The following is a 19,328-nucleotide window of genomic DNA, read 5'->3' as shown; positions in this document are numbered from 1 at the left end:
AACAGGAATTGTATGTCGTTTATCACAAGAATAGCTTGCTAGTTTCTGAAAACAGTAATGTAGCTGTGTTTTACATTGTCTAATTTGTTTCTTTTAACAGTGTGATCAGGATCAGTGTTAAAAGCTGGCATATGTTAGTTAACTTGAGCTTTCATATTTTCCTGACATGTGTGGTGTTTATTGGAGGCGTAACTCAGACGAGGAATGCCAGTATTTGCCAAGCGGTAAGTACAATTTAGTTAGTGGTTTTGTAGTCCTATATATTAATATGCCCTGCTTGCCTCCTACAAAACTGTAATACTGTGTAGGCATTCATCAAAATATAAGATGTAGACAAAAAATGAATGTTTTGCTTTTAAGTCATCTAGTCCAAGACCCCTGCAATAAAGACAGACATCTTCAACTAGATCAGATTGCCCAGAGCCCCATCCAACCTACCTGCAATATTTCCAGAGATAGGGTGTCTAATACCTCTCTGTGTAACCTGTGCCTGTGTTTTGCCACCCTTATTGTAAAAAACTAACTTTCTTACATCTAATATAAATCAACAGTCGTTCACTTTAAAGTCGTTCTTGCTATCACTACATTCCCTTGTAAAATGTGCAACATTTTTTTTTCCTGAAATTCTATCAGAGAAAATAAGTTTTATTGGTTATTTCTCGTTTTGAGACTGACTTACTATGAAATTATTTTATGGGCGTGTATGTGGCCTTTACAGGCCCTGTGAAATATTAAAATAACTATTTCCATTTTCTTATATAGTATAATTGAAGGAGAGAGAAGTGTTTCAAGCCCGTTTGCTTTATTGAGACTCTACTTTTTAATGATTTGCCCTTCTAAGATTTGGCCATCTCAATTTAGTTGCAGTGTTTCAGTATAACAGTGGTTGCTGTTTTCAAAAAATGTCAGTGACATTTTAATTTTTTTTTTTAATCCAGTGATTAAAAAAATTTCAATTCCCTCTCCATAATATTCTATAATGCTTTTTGTTTGAATTTACTGAATTTATTAGGTTGACAGTTCATATTGTTGTAATAAAATATATCCCTGATCTTTCTCCTACACACACATACACATACTTTTTTCTTACCTTCCTGGAGACAGAAGTCCTCCAGAAGAAACCTTGTGATACAGATAGGCTGTTTGAAAGTTGTGTGTTTTTACTGGTGACTGAAACTGGCAAAAAACTCACTTGTAGTCAGTTTATTAGGAACTAAAGTGTTGCCCCTTCCACGTGCATGTTCTGTCCTTGGCAATGTTGGCTTGTGAATGAGGCAGTACAGGATAAGGACATTCCACTCTGAAGCACACTTGGCATTAATGTTTGGGCAGGTTAAACATCTAATACAATTTTTTTATCTTTGCATTATGTTAAAATTGCTGATGAGTGTTGGCTGGCTATATTTTGCCATCTGCTCTGGTCTTGTCACAGTATCATGTATCTCTTACTTGTTTCAATTTGAATAATATCTGTAACACAGGACATTTTAAATTAAGTCTTTCATAAAATACAGTTTCCTGAAGTGTATGATTGATAGGTACACTTCTGAAATTGTTTTTCCCCTGTTACTACATGTTCCGTGCATGGGTTTGCATTACTTTTTGTTTTGTTGTTTTAACTTATAATGACTTGATGCTTAGAGTGGTCATATAAAATAAGAGGGGTTTTTTCTCTAGAATTGAGCTTTTGAAAATTTCAGCTTTATGGTGAGTTGCGAGTTTAATGATTACTGTATTTATTTAGTAGAAAGGAAATATTTGGGGGTTAATTTTTTTTTTTTTCCTATTTTTGTTTTAAGGTTGGGATAATTCTCCATTATTCTACTCTTGCAACAGTACTGTGGCTGGGAGTGACATCTCGTAATATTTACAAGCAGGTAACCAAAAAAGCAAAAAGGTGTCAAGATCCTGATGAGCCACCTCCTCCACCCAGGCCAATGCTGAGGTGAGTTGTTTTCTTTCTGTGGTTCCTTATTTCCCACATTGCTACGTTTATATTCTGACTGGAAAATGTAACAAGTCACTCCCCTTGTGTTCTCTCCAGGCCTGTGAAGTTCCTTCAAGATTTTGCTGCTCCTCAGTGTTAAGGAGAATGAAAACTATTGGTCGTATTGTATTACAGAGGCAGTGCTGGATTGCTGATTTGTAAATTAAAAAATTGGTAGTGTTTCAGCATCACCACTAAAATCAACAGACACTGCAATTTAAGTATATAAAATTAAATATATTTTCTAAAGATTGTTTACAAATTATTTGAAAAATAGGGGTTCACTCATTATCAAATGAAAATAGTGTTCTTTGTGAGGTGTTCCTCCTAGAATTTTCATTTCTGAAATCCCAGAAATGAGACAAGCTAATTATCTGTTAAGTTCACATATGTGAAATATCCTTACTAGAAAATACTGATGTACCTTGTTCGTGTTTCCTCCTCAGCTTTTGGATATTAATTAAAAACTGCTACACTGAAATTCTCCACAAGGTGGCAGAAGTTGATTAACTTTGATTAGTTACAGGCAAATATTTAAAGAGCTTGATTTTGAAAGTACAGGGACTGCAGAAAAACAGAAGTGCTTTTCTGATTATCTTCAAGTAATATTTTCATTTTTTTGTCGCTTATTATTTATTACGAAGTTTCTGCTCAGAAAACGTTGCAGTGAAATTACCAGTCTCACAGGCTCAGCTCTGCACAGATATGAACATGCCATTTCAGGTCTCAACACCTCATCTCTGACACTGGTAGTAGCTCTGGAGACAAGTATCCAAGACAAGAATAGAGCAAACATGCTTTATATTTTTCAGACTTTATCAGTGTCTAACTTCCTGTGGATCAGGGATTTCCTCAGTCAGATACATGTGTAATGTTTTGCATGGAAAGGCCACAGAAGGAATTTTTTTTCAGCTGTCTTTTAGACTAAGGTTCAAAATAAAACTACACATAATGTAGTACCTGTACAAAGATTGATTTTGTCTGGCCAGCTCCTGATTGCTGTAACAAGATACAGAATAAACCAATGTCAGAATCTGATCTTTGTAGAATTCAGCAACTAAATAATAAATTCAGTGTTTCGTGATTTCCAAGAAAGTAATAATTTATTTTAGACTGGTTTTTTGTGTCTCAAGTGAACAAGAGTAATTTCTAGTGAGTTATCAGAAATGCAGTGGAAAAGTCCAGGACCACCATTAATAGGTGTCTCCTTTTGATAAAAAACACTCACCTGCATGTCACAGTAGGAGTTTCCACTTTTGTGTTCTGATGTGAATTTGGACTGGATTAGTATAAGCTGCAGGACTGAGTGCTGTTAATTTGAACGATTATCAGTAATTAATGAATTCAATGTGAATTCCTTTAAATCAGATTGAAAAGTGAGATTCTCCAAGAACATAGGCCCTTTTTCTTGAAAGTTACAGTTTTCATTAATACCACCACAGAGAAGCTGAAGTATATACTATGAAATTACAGAGTTCGTTAAAAATAAAAAAAAAATAACCTGCCATCTGCTGAACCCCTGTAACCAAAAAAATTTCAAGTAACAGTGTATATAATATTAGGCAAGTTGATCTCTGGAACACAGGACGTACCACTTAGTATTTTCATTCTAAGAGTCCTTATTCTTTTCCAGCAGTTTACAACTTCTAAGAGCTTTTGCTTCTTCCTTCTATCGCTGTATACTTTTGTTCAGTGTCTGTGAGTGGGAAGTGGGAGTGAGCAGCTTTGAGAGAGAAGCAGCTTACAGGAGGAGGAGAAAAACTGTAGTGAGGAGGACTTAGAAAACAATTGATACTGCTGAAGTCCAAACTTGATTCACCCTATTTGGTTTCATAATGAACTTGTGTGCCTCCTAAATCCTGGAAAGCTCTAATTTCCTTCATGGTGACTGAAAGAAATCCATTGCACTTAAGCAGCTGCTGATTAATTAGTTTTATTTTTTAGGTTCTACCTTATTGGTGGAGGGATCCCTATCATAGTTTGTGGAATAACAGCTGCAGCAAACATCCGAAATTATGGCAGCAGACCTAATGCACCTTAGTAAGTACCCTATATGTGAGAGCTCTGTCATGAGATTTCTTAGGCTTCCTTTTCTCTGAATACGTGTTGCACTTAGTTCTGATTCTTCTAGAAAATGTAGCAGACAAGATCATTTCAATGAACTGAAAAAGCATAAGGGACTTGTGTGAGATATTAATTTATTCTTTGGTTTGTTTCTTTTGCAGTTGCTGGATGGCTTGGGAACCTAGCTTAGGAGCATTTTATGGACCTGCTAGTTTTATAATTTTCATAAACTGCATGTATTTTCTCAGCATATTCATACAACTGAAGCGTCACCCTGAACGCAAATACGAGCTGAAGGAACCCGTTGAGGAGCAGCAGCGTTTGGCCACCAACGAACACGGGGAGCTGGCCCATCAGGATTCATTGTCAGTGTCCCTGGTGTCCACGTCTGCTCTGGAGAACGAGCACAGTTTTCCAGCACAGCTTCTGGGAGTGGGCCTTACTTTGGTTTTGTATGTTACACTGTGGATCTTTGGAGCTCTGTCCATATCCCTGTATTATCCTATGGACCTGATCTTCAGCTGTTTTTTTGGGGCAACATGTTTAAGCCTCAGTGCCTTTCTTATAGTGCACCACTGCATTAACAGGGAAGATGTCAGGCATGCGTGGATAACAACTTGCTGCCCAGGAAGGAGTACATACTCAGTGCAAGTAAATGTGCCACCCTCCAGTTCCAGTGGAACCAATGGAGAGGCCCCGAAATGCACCAACAGTAGCGCAGAATCCTCGTGCACAAATAAAAGTGCCTCAAGCCTTAAAAATTCGTCTCAAGGTTGTAAACTAACTAACTTACAAGCTGCAGCAGCTCAGTGCCACCCTACTTCTCTGCCATTGAACACAGGTCCTCAACTTGATAACAGTCTGACTGAACATTCAGTAGATAATGATATCAAAATGCACGTAGCTCCATTAGAGGTACAGTTTCGGACAAATGGACATCCAAGTCGGCACCATAAGAACAGGAGCAAGGGCCATCGTGCCAGCAGGCTTGCAGTGCTGAGGGAATATGCTTATGATGTTCCCACGAGTGTGGAGGGAAGTGTGCAAAATGGCTTACCCAAAACTCGCCAGAGCAACAGTGAAGGGCACTCGAGGAGCCGAAGAGCCTACTTGGCATACAGAGAACGTCAGTATAACCAGTCCCAACAAGACAGCAGTGATGCTTGCAGTACACTTCCAAAAAGTAGCAGAAACACAGAGAAAACAATAGCTACCAACAACAAAAAAGATATTCTAAGGAAACCAATAGCGGCCGAACTTGAAAACCAGCAAAAATCTTATGGCTTAAATTTAGCCATCCAGAATGGACCACTTAAAAGCAGTGGACAGGATGGACCTCTGCTCACTGCAGATAGTACTGGTAATATTAGAACTGGGTTATGGAAACACGAAACTACTGTGTAGCATTATAATTCTTTGTGGGATGAATCCATATAAACTGTGATTACACATTCCTTAAAGCTATTAACACTTTGAAAGACTGTTTACAAACTGTAGGTACTTTATGCAGGGAGGGAACAAAGATAATATGCCAAGCAAAAAATTTTATGCATGAACATTTGCTGTTCTTACAAAGATGAGCTCTTGCCTTGGTATTTTGTGATTTTTTTTTTTTGAAGTGTCAGTCTTGAGAGATGCAGAACACACATTTTGTACATTTTTTTTTACCTGTAACTCTGCAGATGTGTCCACAACACATTTCAAATTTGTATTTAAATGTATAATAAATAGTATTTTCCCCAGCAGCCCAAAGTTGCACTTATTTGTTGGGTTTTTAAAATATTACTGTACTGAATATCATATTGATTTTTCTGTTTCATTATCTGAAACTTATGACCTTCCATTTCCAAAGAAAATACTGAAGTTATAGTTTTCTACACTTAAATTGTTGATACCTTGATGTAAACAAGATCATATTTTGTATCATCCTGCTGCTGTGACCAATTCGAAGTTTTAGTTGCAGAATGGTGCTCAAGATTGTACCTATTTCCAGCACTTATACCCATTTTGCTAAAGGTATGTGTATTAAATAGCAAAAAATGCTTCTATGTAATCTCGTACTGATACCACAAGTCAGCCTTTAAGCAGCGAATGGAATTGGATTGTCTGTGCTTGGTTAGTTGGTTACCCACTTTAGACTTGCCACTTTTGGGTGTTTTAGTTAAGTGTGTCTGAGTTATGATACAGATCTAACATTGTCCATACTCAAATATTGTGATAAATAATTTATAAATCTGTTCAAATATGTTTAACTACTGCTTGCCAGATTTACTGCAGCCCCCAATAGTCTCTTTGATAGTGTGAACTAATCTTGAATGCCTTGTACAAAGCTCTGCAATAGGACAGTGTTGTTAGAGTTTGGGCTCTATTTTTACTTATTGTGGGTAGTTACCATTTAAGAATTCTTTCAGGAACATTTTGACAAGTGTATGAGTCAGTTTTCATTGCTATTCTATTTTCCTGGTTTCAGGAGAGGTAGCTTTCAGCTTGTACCCAACCTTACAGCTACCATAAGGATAAACATTCAGAAAAAAGGAACTTTCAGGTATTATCAAAGAAAATAATTTTAACTAAATATGCAAGTACATATCTCTTTGGTAAGGTACCTACACATCTTAGACAACTGACTGTTCTGCAATTGCTGTTTGTGGGTTGTTATTTGGTGGAGGAGGGTTCCTTTTGGTGGCAGAAATGTAGTTTTGGATCTAGAAGTCAAAACCACAACTTAATCCTATTCCATTCCAAATGCTGCAAGTCATGAAAACTGAACTGCAGACAGTAAGGACATGTGCCAGGAGAAACAATCATCTCTTGAGATGAATTTTTTTATATTACATAACCAGGAGCAATTCATACATAGTCTGTAGGTCAAACAGCTACTCTTAGATTATATTTAATCAGGTGTCAATACTGTGCCTTTTTTTATAGTAACAAATGTATGTACTCATACAAATAATTTAAGCCTACTTTTTATCTTTTAAAATTAGAGTGCTGGAAAAATGTAATCCATGTCTAATATGGAAAAATGTTCAAGCAGTCCACAGATAATAAATAATCTGAACAAGGTATGATAGGGGCTTAGGGTAGGATCAGTTATCCTTTAGAATCCGCTTGCCCGTTGCTTTTACCTTTTTCCCCCTTTTCATAGGTTTGCTTGGATCCAAACATCAGTTTAGTATTTCTTGAAACCTACCTTTAAAATTAATGCTATGGGTAATACTGCATAGCTTGACAGTTTGCCCTGCTTTGATGAGATAAAAAATAAGCTTTTCTTGTAGTACGTGAGAGTTTACTCTGACTAGCCTTGGTACAAACAAAGTTATAAATGTAAAATATTTCTTAAATCATCACTCTAATAAACATGCTTAGTTCACTCACTGCTATATGCATAGCTACATTTGCTTTTTGTCTAACAAGTGCTTTGGCTCAGGTGATAAATTAAGACATTGTTCTCTGATATAGTCTTGACAAACAATGATTCTTTATCTGCTGCATTTTTCATGAAGAAGCTTAAATTGAAAGAGTTTCTGTAACTGAAACGTGGAAGGCAGGTTATTAGATTCTGTAAACGGGATATATTCAATATAGTATCTTACTAAGAAAGTTAGAAACAAAGTCTTCAGGCTTTTTCCTACCTTCCTTCCTAATAATGTAAAGCAAGCTTATTTTCAGAATTATAAGTAAACTTCACATGAAAAACCACCTAAATCACTCCAATGCAAAAAAAAAACAAAACAAACAAATGAAAAAAAAAACCCAACAACACAAAAAGCTTATTTTGGCTTTCTGTGGATCAATGAGAGAGTAGCTACAATCATTAATCAGATCTATAGAGGAAAGCAGATGCAAAGAGAAGCAAAGTGGTGGGGGTACTTTGTGTTATCTACCAAAATATGGAGAAACTAGAAAACCAGTTATTAGGGCTGGTTCTCTCCAGGCAGGGATACCTCCTGCTAGACCAGGCTACTCAAAGCCATGTCCAACCTGGCCTTGAACACTGCCAGGGATGGAGCATCCACAGCTTCTCTGGGCAACTGGTTGGAATATCTCACCACCCTTAAAGAATTTCTTCCTAATACTTAACCTGAATTTCACCTCTTCCAATTTGTGCCCCTTACTCCTTGCCTTGTCACTACAATTCCTGATAAAGGGTTCCCCTCTGACTTCCCTGTAAGCCCCTTCAGATACTGGAAGTTGCTATGAAGTCTACACGGAATATTCTATATTTCTGCCTCATGTTCATTGTTAAATGTATGCTATTGGCTTGGCATATGGTCGAATTTGCACCTTAATTTGGGCAAAGGCCTCTCTTGTTAATTGCATCTCATCCATAATCAAAACACCTTAAATGCTAATAATTAAGCTTTGTGTAGGTTAAGAAATATTTCAAATGTTGGAACAATAGCTTTTTATTATGTTCTTTCATTTTTACTTATGTTTTTGATCACTGCTGTGTTGCATTGTACTGCTTGCTGAAGCCATTGGTATCTTATGTTGCTGCCTTTTCATATCCCTGAGCAACATGAAGGATCATTTTGCATTGGTTTTATTGGGTCACAGTATCCAGGTCTTAGAGAGATTAATAGCATAGATACCTGTGAGAAGTACTATTCTCCTTGGAGTTCAAGATTATCATGTAAAACATGAAAAAAGCATCTAATTTAAATGAATACACCAAATTTTTAATCCCCCCTTTCAAAAAAGGGGAACCTGTTGTGTTGAAGGAGTTTGGTATTGGTTTAAGTGAGATTTATATACCTTTGCTTCCCAGATTGGTTGAATATGGACATTTGGGGAGATGGAGGAGGAAATTACTAGGTGAATCTATGAATGCAGATGTACAATTTATTTTATATGGAAGAGTCAAGTTTTGAAAACTGTTAAATTAGTAAGATTGTAAGTGTGAGAAGCCAATCAACATCCCAGCTGAAACTTGCCTCCATGTAAGTAGGTAGGGAATGGCAGTCCTTGGCTAGAGGTGAGGAAAGCTCCATCTCCCTGCTCCACTCAGCTGGCCACTTCTGAAAAGCACTCACAGAGCTCATAGCAACTTCTCTGCTGCGTGAGGTTGTGACTCCCCCATGCACTGTAGACAAAATATGGAATTGTGGAGGATGGCTCTAGAGAGCTGAAAGACAGAAACTAAAAGGTCAGTGCAGAAATGGGCTTGCTGACATTCTCAAAGCATGACTCACAGCCATTACATGTCTGATGTGACTATCTTAAAAAAGCCAAACAACCTTTAATCACCTGTAATCCCAAAGTATACAATTTGAGTATACAAATTAAGTGCTTAGCTGAGCATGGCATTTTCTCTGAAGTCAGCGTTTACTCAGTAGAATTGTGCTTATAGATCTTATGTTCTTTAAGATTTGTTATGAAATAGATGAGGCAAGATTAAAGATATTAGTGAGATAAAACTGGGGAGAAATTTTTAGTTTCTGTTAGATGAAAATTATTGAAATTTTGCATTTGATACTTAATTGCTGCACATAGTAAGTTTGGTATGCCTGTTAAAGGGGGACATCACTCAATAGCCTCAAATCCAGTAATTGTGTGAATGAAAGAGAATACTAAATGTTGTCATAGATTAATTTTTAAAACTTGATTTTAGAGATTGTTTCAGAGACATACTGTTCATAAAATGACTAAGACATAGTATTGGAGTTTTTTTCTTTCATATAAATATTTTATCTTCTAAATGTAAAGTTCAGCTTTCACCTAGAGGAGAAGGACTTCAGCTCACTTGGGAAGCCTAAAGAGCCTTCTGTATGGATCACTATGTAATTCTTGATAGGATGAACTATTTTCTTATAATACATACCTGACATTTTCACTTTATCCATTTAAAGTTCTATTTGCTGTCTAAGATCATTCTGTTTCAGCATCAAATATTCCTCCTGCACCCTTTTTCCCAATCTGTTGTCAGCTACAAATTAACACAGATTGTCTTCTGCCCTCCCCAAAAGCCTTCTACATTGTGACACTGTGGAGCAGCTTTCTGAATTGTTTGCAGCATTTTCCCTTTAGTTCACAAATGAGTAAGTTGTTCATATAGGGCAGAATCCGAATCTGAACAGCAAAACTCTGCAGTACGCAGGGACTGTTTCATCTCTTAACTGGTGCTGTTTGTATTGAATGCAACTGGTGAAATAGAAACATGTAGAAAGGACGGTTTCCTTCCTAGGGAAGGAGACATCCTTGGTAACGTCTGGAGTTGCTGAGCAGCTTAAAGATGCTCAGCAGATATTAAAAATAAATACTTGGATATAGTGTGCATCTAATCATTAAGAGGCTTATCTCTAAAGGTGCCAGACATGCAACTTTGACAGGCTCTTAGAGGAGCTGTGATACATGAACTTGTCAATTCTGTTGACACATAGCACTTAACTGGATCAGGCCACAGTTTAATCTTCAGCTCTTATGGGCTGAAGCTGTACTACTATTACAAATTTCAAGTAAAACTGTACTTGAGTTTAATCATGGCTTGGTAATTACAAGGCACATAATATTTGCAGGGAAGATTTCAATATGAAGTAGAAGAGATAGTTGAAAGGACGCTTTTATTAAATACAGTTAGAGATGTAAAAATACCTTCTTAGGCCAGTACAGTCTCAAGATGTGATAAACAAAAATGAGTGCAATCGCCAGAACTTTGCTCCTTCCACATATGGGTAATGAGCAATCCAAAAGATTTACCTAAAATGCTGCCATTTTGGAGTGACATGCACAGTTGGGCAGTACCTCTCAGCTGAAAGATGACCTGGATATGGGAACTGTCATCAGTAAATGGACATGTCCCTGATGATGACTTACATTGTCCTATCCTGTAAAGTAATGTCATATGGTTATCCCTTAGCTGCAGTTTTATCTGAACCTTGTGGACAACACAAGTGAGCTTTGAAAAAAAAGCCTTATTTAGAGTTAGAACAGTTGTATGATACTGGCTTCCAAGAAATGCATCTTTCCATGTAAAATGCAGGGAGCTGCACAATGATAACAGTATGTAGTGTCAATGTTCCCTACAGTCCATGGTTTAGTTTTCCTCTCACCTTCAGCAGCCATCCTTTTGATAAAACTGGTTTATACTTAGAGATTTTTCTCATCTTTCTTTTATGTAAGTTAGCTGTCTGGCAAGTTTAATTCATTAAAGTTACCAGCTCAACTGGTGTGATTCCTCTTGCCTTTTACATTTGCCACCTTATATTTAGTGTTCCTGGATTCGAGAACAGGAACAAAAGCCAGTTTAAGTCTTGGTTATTAGTAAGATTGAACTAGTAAAGAACTCGTTGGTATACTCATGTATAAAGGAAAGCTTGGGGAACAAGATTAAAATCTTAATACTGCTTAATAGGTTAAAATGTCTTCACTGTGGTAAAGATCAAGAGATGAAGCTGCTCTGAGATGCCCTAGGAGTGCCTAGTGTCTAGACATGGTGATGATGCTGGAATTTAATTGCTGACATCTGACTGTTCTAATTCAGCCCCTACCAGCCTCTTTGAACCTTTTGTCTGCAAACATGCAGGCAGACCCAGGAGTGTCACGAAAAAATTACTTGGAATAAGGTTATGTGCCAGAAATACCACAGCACTTAATGGCCAAAGCCATCCAAGGGAAAATCTGTGTTCCCAAAACACCGTGGTTTAGAACAGTGTAATTACCACCATCCTAGGACTAGGGTAAAATTACCTCTTCCCTGCTGTCAAACAGCTTAAATTTGCCCGTTTGGAGGTTTTCTTCCCTTCCCCACCCCCATGAAGTTAACAGGTAACAGCTGTTAACTCAGCAAGCTGGTAGCTCAGTTTGTCAAACACATATGTCATGTAGCTTTCCTAATAGAAAATTTTCTGATTTCCTAATATACACCTTTTTTCCCTAAAGATGTATATTCTAATGAGCAAAACCTAAGAAGCCCACCCCAAGTCCCCTGCACAGCCATCCCCCTTCCCCCTGGAATATTGGCTTCTGCTGCAAGGTGGCTTTATGTAACTGGGAAGCATTTTATAAAGCTTTATTCAATACTTCATTGAAATTAAAGCATAGATGATAAATTTCTGTAAGGCCACAGTATTTCTTCTGTGAGACAACTGTTCACCAGTGCAAAGATGATGGGTTGTAAGTTAGCATGGTATCCTTATGGATCTCGACGAGAAATGTGAGAAATTGTCTGAAGGTGTTTCTAAGACCTGCTATATTATTCATGTTAATTTTCTTAGGTGTTTCTGCTTTTTAACAAGTATTCATCTTAGCCTTCTCTTCTTACGTGAATATTAAATCATCATTCTTAATGCACAGAAGAATGCCTAGATAAAACAAAAAGCCCAACCCTTTTATTTCTAAAAACGCATGACAGAAATTCTAAATATATGCCTACTTGCCAACATAACTCTAAAATAGGCTGTTTATATAGCTCTATTAAAAAAAAAAAAAAAAAGACACAAACCACTTAAAGAAATTGGTTATTCTTTTCAAACAGTGCCTACTGAAAAGATTTACATTACGGTTATGGTGGGTCTTTGCATAAGAGCAAGTTTTTCAATTTATTACAGAATAGATGTTCAGAGCTACAAAGCTGTAGAGGATGCTTTTTAATGCTCACATCTTGCCTCCTGAGCTCTACCATTTTCATTGCATGTTCTGTACAGGTAAAGTCAGTCAGGGTGCTGTCAGGCAGGCATTTTGAAGGGGAGCTGCTGGTACTATGTGCCTTGTGATAATGAGGTCCCAATTCCTTGTTTCCCAGATGTGGAATCTCAGTGATCCAATGCCTCATGCTAGCCGTGATCAAATCCAGCCTTGGCAGTCAAGAGTTGCCTGCTAACTGTAAGGTATTGCTCACCCAGAATAGCATGCTAAAAATTCAGCAGGAAGAAAATTCATGCTCCTTTCCATACAGTGATGCAGAGTACAGTATTCCATCTGTATCAGCTCTCCTGTGGTCCTCCAGAAATATAAGCTCCAGTGGTTTCATACTTTCAAAGAGTAAAGAATTGAAGCAAGAGTACTGGGAAATGTTTAGTTTTCTATGTACAGCCTTTGTTTTAACTTGCTATTAAAAAAAAAAAAAAAATCCAGTCTTTAATAATGCAAAGATTCCCTTCTTCAGTGCAAGGACAAAGTTAAAGTTGGTATGCTTCAAATTACAAGTTGTGTGACATTTCCTTTGTTCAGGCTTAAATAATGCTTATGCTTTTCAGCAGCATTACAACCAAATCTATTTGATAAGGGGGAGAGAAAAATTCCCTAGATGTGCTCCACTGATTAATGCAAAAAAGAGCAGGAAGCAAAGAAACATAAAAGGATAGATGAAGTAGGAATGGAAGAATAATGTGTGAAAACCATGTGGTTTATGGAAAGATTTTACATTTATGATGGAGTTTTGTGGTTAATAGGACCAGACGCCAGTGGCCACTGCTGCTTCTGCCTCCCAGTCCTCCCATGCCTCCTAAGGGCCGTGGCTGCAGAAGTAACTTCAAGGGCGTGAAAGATCCCAGGAAGATTTGAGAAGAAAGAATAGAGGAGAAAATGTATTAAGAAACATTATAAAGCCATTGCTATATTGCTAGTGACATGCCACTTCTATCAGTCATGGGCAAAATAAATGATTGGAAACTCATCACAGACATATGGACAGGAAATAATAACAAATAAATTATATGAAGTAATAAGGTGAGTAATAACAGAACAATATGGAGGCAGTGAAAGCCTGCCAGTTTCAGTTATGGAGAGAGCCTTGCCATAGATTTCAACAGGGAGCACCCTTTCAAAGTTGCCTGCAGTCACATTAAAATGGAAAAAGTTCCCAAATGTGAGCACACTCTAGATCATCTCCAGAAATGAAAGCCTACTTCAATAATAGAGGTGGCAGAGAAAATAAGGAGTGGAGTGCAGCTATGATTAGAAACAAAAGGGAGAAAGCTTGCAAGTAATACTGCATTCATAAATAAATCCTTTTATTATTTTAATAGTGTGATTTCAAAGTAACTGTTTTCTGGTCCTTGTATTGTTACTAGCTCTGCAAAGTCATGCACTACCAATCCCTGAAAACTTATTCTGAACCTGATGCAATAGAAGAAAGTTCAAAAAAAACCTCAGTGACCCTCACTCAAACTCCCACAGTCTTAGCTTTTGGGTTCTTACAGAAATCCTCTTAGAACAGCAATGTACACGCATTCCCAAATTAATAATTCTATTATGCTTTACGTAATCTATTCCATTACTTTGATGCTTTCACTGATCTCCTACGAAGCAAGTGAACAATAAACCCCAAATACTTTAAAGGTCTAGTTATGAATCCCAGACACAGAAAACAGCCTTGCTTGCCCAGCCCTGCCCAAGATGATAATTGCATTAAGGAACTTGATTTATGGTAAGTGACATCTGTATCTTGCATGTGCATCTTCTCATAAGAATTGAGCGAGAGAATTAAATAAATTAAAGCGATCCATAATCAATAAAAATCAGCATTCCCTAAAATGTTTGAAAACACTGTAGTCAAAGCTGCAAGGAAAGAGATAACAGCTGGCCTTGGTATTAAAGCTTAACTTTGGTTCCAATGTTAATACCAGCAAAAAGCAGAATAACCCCTCATATGCTATTCTTGTATTATCAGATTAACAAAAATCAAAGCTTTCCCTCAAACTCACAGTGTGCATAACCTGCATTTTTGGTATGCTGTACCTGTATTAAGGAGCTATTCTAAAATTCGTTCTATCATGTGATAAGTTTAATCAAAGAGCCGCAGGCTCTAATGTTCACTCAGAAAAACATTTTGACTCATGATTAAATAGATTTCTAAGGTGCAGCAGAAGTTAATGCCCAAAGTGATCTTTCTGAAGAGTTTATGTGCCAGTTTATTGTAAGCTGTAAATTGCTTCTGGAGATGAAAGACTTTCTTTTATGTTATTAACTGTAACATAATGGCACTGATTCTGAAATAATTTCAAAGCTAGGGACAGGAATATGCCTGTCTCAGTGAAACCCAGCACCCCTGAAGGAGTACAGTACTCAAATATTCACCTTTCAATTTCAGAAGAGATGCAACCATAACAAAACTCTTGTCATAAAATCCATGCCGTAAGAAATTTGTTCTTCTGGGCTTTTCCTGGTCATTTTTACATGAGTGTAGCATTCTTTAAAACTGTCTAAAATAGTGAAATGGTCATAAAGGTATCAAGGAACACCAGAATTCAAAACTTCCCTTAGACAATCTCAGGAAACAATGGAATTTAACCTATATACACACATCTTGCATGAACTAGAAGAGCAAATTTTGAGTTCTGTTTAGGAGTGTCCTATGTTTTGAGTTGTCCTGCCATTTCATGGGATTATTTGCTAGTGAAAGCACCAGCTGAGCCAAGTAATGCCATCTTGAAGCCTATGCAGTCAGACAATTACTGCAATTTCTACCACAGAAACTTCTTTCAAGATACAAGAAATATACTGTCAACTGATGTTGTCACCTAAAGCAAGAAACCAGACATTTCAAGTATTCATCACATGAATAATATATAACAACAGTTTTGAAACAATTGCTTATTAATGCCAAAATTACACATATGTGTGCCATACCCTTCTCAGGTAAGTCATGACTAAGTTGCACATGTGATAGACTCCAGTAGTTCTCCAGGTCTGACAGTAGTAGTGAAAATATATTCAGGTGGCCTTAAAAGCCACCAAAACTTAAGACAAAAAATAAGCAATGAAGCACAGAGCTAAGAACAAAAATAAACTAGGCATCTATATCAAGGAAACGTTGCTGGTTTTGTTGTTAGCCAAACAGAAGCTTTATTTAGGCTAAGAATAAAGAACAGAAATTTGGGTCCAGACTAACAAAACCCTGTGTTTGTTGATTTCAGAACTGAACCCAAATTCTCTGGGTAATTCTATTTATTCCATAGTTTTTTCTAATTTCTTAGGATTTGTTGCAAGTTAAGAGGGGTTGTATGCATGCAAGTATGTGTGTGGGTGTGTGTACAAAATGTATCAGCTTCACCCTCTTTCAAATATCCCCTGGTAGTTAATTAAAGAATGTAAAATTTCCTGTGGATATTTTCAGAAGATCCCAAATGATTTATGAGCTAATAAATTACTTCCACAATGATCATGGAGACCTTTGCTTCTGAATCAAAATGCACACTGTAAAATCCCATCTTGCATTCTTGTATTTTGATTCTTTTTAAGAAGTCATCAAAGCATTAATTGCTGCTGCTGCTTTTTTTCTTTGTTTATAAAGTAAAATTTAATACATTGGCAGATGTCCATTTTTTCCCCAGAAGATGGCTCTGAAGGCTTTATTGCAAGGTGTACTTTTTCTATACCGCAGCATAAAATCCTTTCATGTGTGATATATTGCAGGCAGCTGAGCTGGAGGAATATGCAGCCAATATGCAAATATTTCCTAGATCACAGTTCTTTGTTTTGTCCCAGTAGCCTTACCACAAAAACCACAGTCAGTGAATCTTTGCATAATGTGTGGGTAACCTGTGGCAAGGGCAGCTCTGTTCTCCCAGAATCACTGCCTGAGCCTGTAACGTGGTGAAGAGGAGCTCTCTCCCAAGTCAGCACTAATCCTTGAAAACACTGTAAAGCCTCATATTAATCTTGATGAGAGAAGGGCTGCCAGCCAAAATTTGATTTGTTGTTTAAATAAAATATTTTTATACCTCTCACCCATAAGCAATTAGCAAAATGTAAATCCTGTTACTTGTCTAAGCAAAAGCAGCAATGAGGAGAGGAACAATGTACTTTGGCAAAACTGAATTTCTCTACCTCCAGCCCATGCTCAAAAAGACAAAAAATATGATCATGCTCTATTGTCTCAAATTGAATTGCCCCAAGAAAAGAGCTGGCACTAAGCAAGCTGAACCAAAATAATGGGTCAGAGAATACATGAATAAAAATCAAACAGCAACAGTTAAAACTTTTCCTTAAATATTTTTTTTACTTAATGGGGCAGGTTCTCATTTTAATTTTCCTAACAACAATGGCAATTCTAGGATCTATTATAATTTCAAAAATTGTTTTGAAAGAAACTGTGTGGTGAATTCACTTATTAAAACTGCTACAGGTTTATTTTGTGTTGCAGAAGTCAATGGACTTGGAAATGTGGAAACAGTGGAAATGGTTTGCATTATAAATGTATATATGAATTTTTACCTTAATAATAATAATAATAATAATAATAATAATAATAATAATAATAATAATAATATAGTCTTTTTTGCATCTAGGTGAATGATGAGGCTATTCTCCAAGAAAATTAATATCATTCTCATTTTGTTTAAAAAAAGGAATTCTTAAGAACTCATCACAGACAAGCTGACCAACAAGTTACAACTCTAAACCCTCTTTGTTATCTGCAAGTCACATGGCAATGGATTATTGGTTGCCTGAGAAGGCTCAACAGGCTGACACAGAACCAGACATGCCTTCAGGGATTTTCCCTCTTGTCATTGCAATGGGAATGTTACAGGGGTGCCTCTTCCTGGGCAATTCACGTCCGATTCAGGATAACTCAAGATCTCCCTGATGGCTTCAGTAGCACAGCACTTGGTACTCTGTACTAGATGTAATGACCCTATAGCACCCTGGAGGCAGCACCAGAACAGAGAATTTAATATTTTCCTCACTGATCCTTAAAAACATTCTGTCCCTTTACTTTACTTTGCAGCCTGGATGATTAATACCTCTGTTTCTGAGGACTATTAAAGAAAATAGTTGCATTGCCGGCAATTTCATTTTTTTCCTTGTTTCAAAGTTTCAAAACTCATAAAACTCAGATTAATTTCAAATCCAGTCTCTGGAATGTTAGCCAAAAGAGTTCTTAGAAAAATGTGAATTGCATATTAATTAAAATATGGAGATAGAGTTTGGTATGTGGCTTGTGTTGCTGAAAGTCATCTTCATGACCCTTTCAAAACACTGTAATGATGAATGATGTGACTAAATGCACAGAATGAACACTTTAACAGAATATTTTTTTGAGTCTATCTCATACACATGATTTTAACTACTTTGCTATAAAAAAAATTGGGTTTAATTTATAAAGCCAGCTGGATATATAATCTCTTCTTTTAATTACTAGAACATGAAGAAGTCTGGAAAATAAATGGAAACACATGAAATAGCACTGTTCTCATAAAACTGGACAAGGTAATAAAAATGGCAATACCAAATAGTTTTTATAGATTTTCTTTAAAATGTCAAGAAATAAAAAGATACTTTTTATGAAAGGGACAAACTGTAAATGATAACCTATGATGAAGAAAAGTAGATCAAATGGGTTCTCTCCACTAGAATTTGACTCAGAAGACAGCTGCTTTAAGGGTAGCATTTTGAAGATGCAGCACAGGGATTTACACTTATGGGGTACAAAATCCACATCACAAAATGAGGTATATGGTACCTACAATGGTATACACACATACTGTGCTCTGGGCAGTACTGTTCAGAGATGCTGGGCTTGACTTGGCAAGTCCTGACTGTCACCAAGCCCAAGCAGTGCCAGCTCAGCCCTGCTTTACCAGGATTGCCAGTGCAGCAATGCCCCATTCAATGCCACACTCTTACGCTTTGGCAGCCACTTTTCAAGGCTGACTCTTACTAAAGAGTGAGTTAATAAGTTTAAAAACTAACTTAAAGATTTCTAGATGATTTACTGCACTGTCTCAAATTAATGCAGCACTTCAAAATGGGTGACAAGGGATCAGCTGTAGTCGGTTCAGAGAGGTTGCCAGGTCCCAGCAGGAACAAAAACTGTTTGCAACCACTGGAACCACATAATTTCAGTTGTGGAAGTGGTAAAATGTCTGTCTTTCTACCTTTCCTGCTAAAGGTGCCTGACAAGCCTGGAGAAGGGCCATAATGCATCTAACTAAGCATGCTGCTTGCAATTAGCAGGTGGCATGGGGGAAAGCACTCTTCCTTTCTGGAGATGTGGAAGATGTTTGAAGGAAATTACCTGTGGATATATATAGGCTTCCATAGCAAGGAAATTTCATGTTAGCATCCAAAGCATTTTTTCATTTGAGAGAAATAAAGAAATTCAGTTTTCATACTCTCTGCCTATTGAACTCCTCCTACAATTTTCTATATGATAAACCTCTCTTCTCTTTTAGAAAAGCAGAAGGCAAAAAGATCCATTTGGGACACAATTTAAATTTAAATGAATATGAAATCACAAGAAGAAAATATGATCACAGCTAAGGTATTGGCAAGAAATGGAGAGGGGAGTCCCAAATTGTAACTTTAGTCAAAGCAGTTGGACTGAGGCCCA

General features: G+C 37.0%; 1 protein-coding gene across 1 annotated transcript in view; it reads left to right on the top strand.

Annotated features, from left to right (window-relative positions):
* The window catches only part of ADGRA3 (adhesion G protein-coupled receptor A3), a 54,032-nt gene extending 48,236 nt beyond the window's left edge, over positions 1-5,796 (top strand). The window contains exons 16-19 of the mRNA XM_014885155.2: positions 101-224; positions 1,800-1,945; positions 3,932-4,027; positions 4,213-5,796. Of these exons, the coding sequence (XP_014740641.2) occupies positions 101-224; positions 1,800-1,945; positions 3,932-4,027; positions 4,213-5,455 (1,609 nt within the window). The 3' untranslated portion in view covers positions 5,456-5,796. The remainder of the gene's footprint in view (positions 1-100; positions 225-1,799; positions 1,946-3,931; positions 4,028-4,212) is intronic.
* The last annotated feature ends 13,532 nt before the right edge of the window (positions 5,797-19,328 follow it).

The sequence above is a fragment of the Sturnus vulgaris genome, chromosome 4 (assembly GCF_052056855.1).
Source record: "Sturnus vulgaris isolate bStuVul1 chromosome 4, bStuVul1.hap1, whole genome shotgun sequence".
NCBI lineage: Eukaryota > Metazoa > Chordata > Aves > Passeriformes > Sturnidae > Sturnus > Sturnus vulgaris.
The sequence above is the reverse complement of the archived record's forward strand: the minus strand, read 5'-3'. Positions and strand labels throughout refer to the sequence as shown.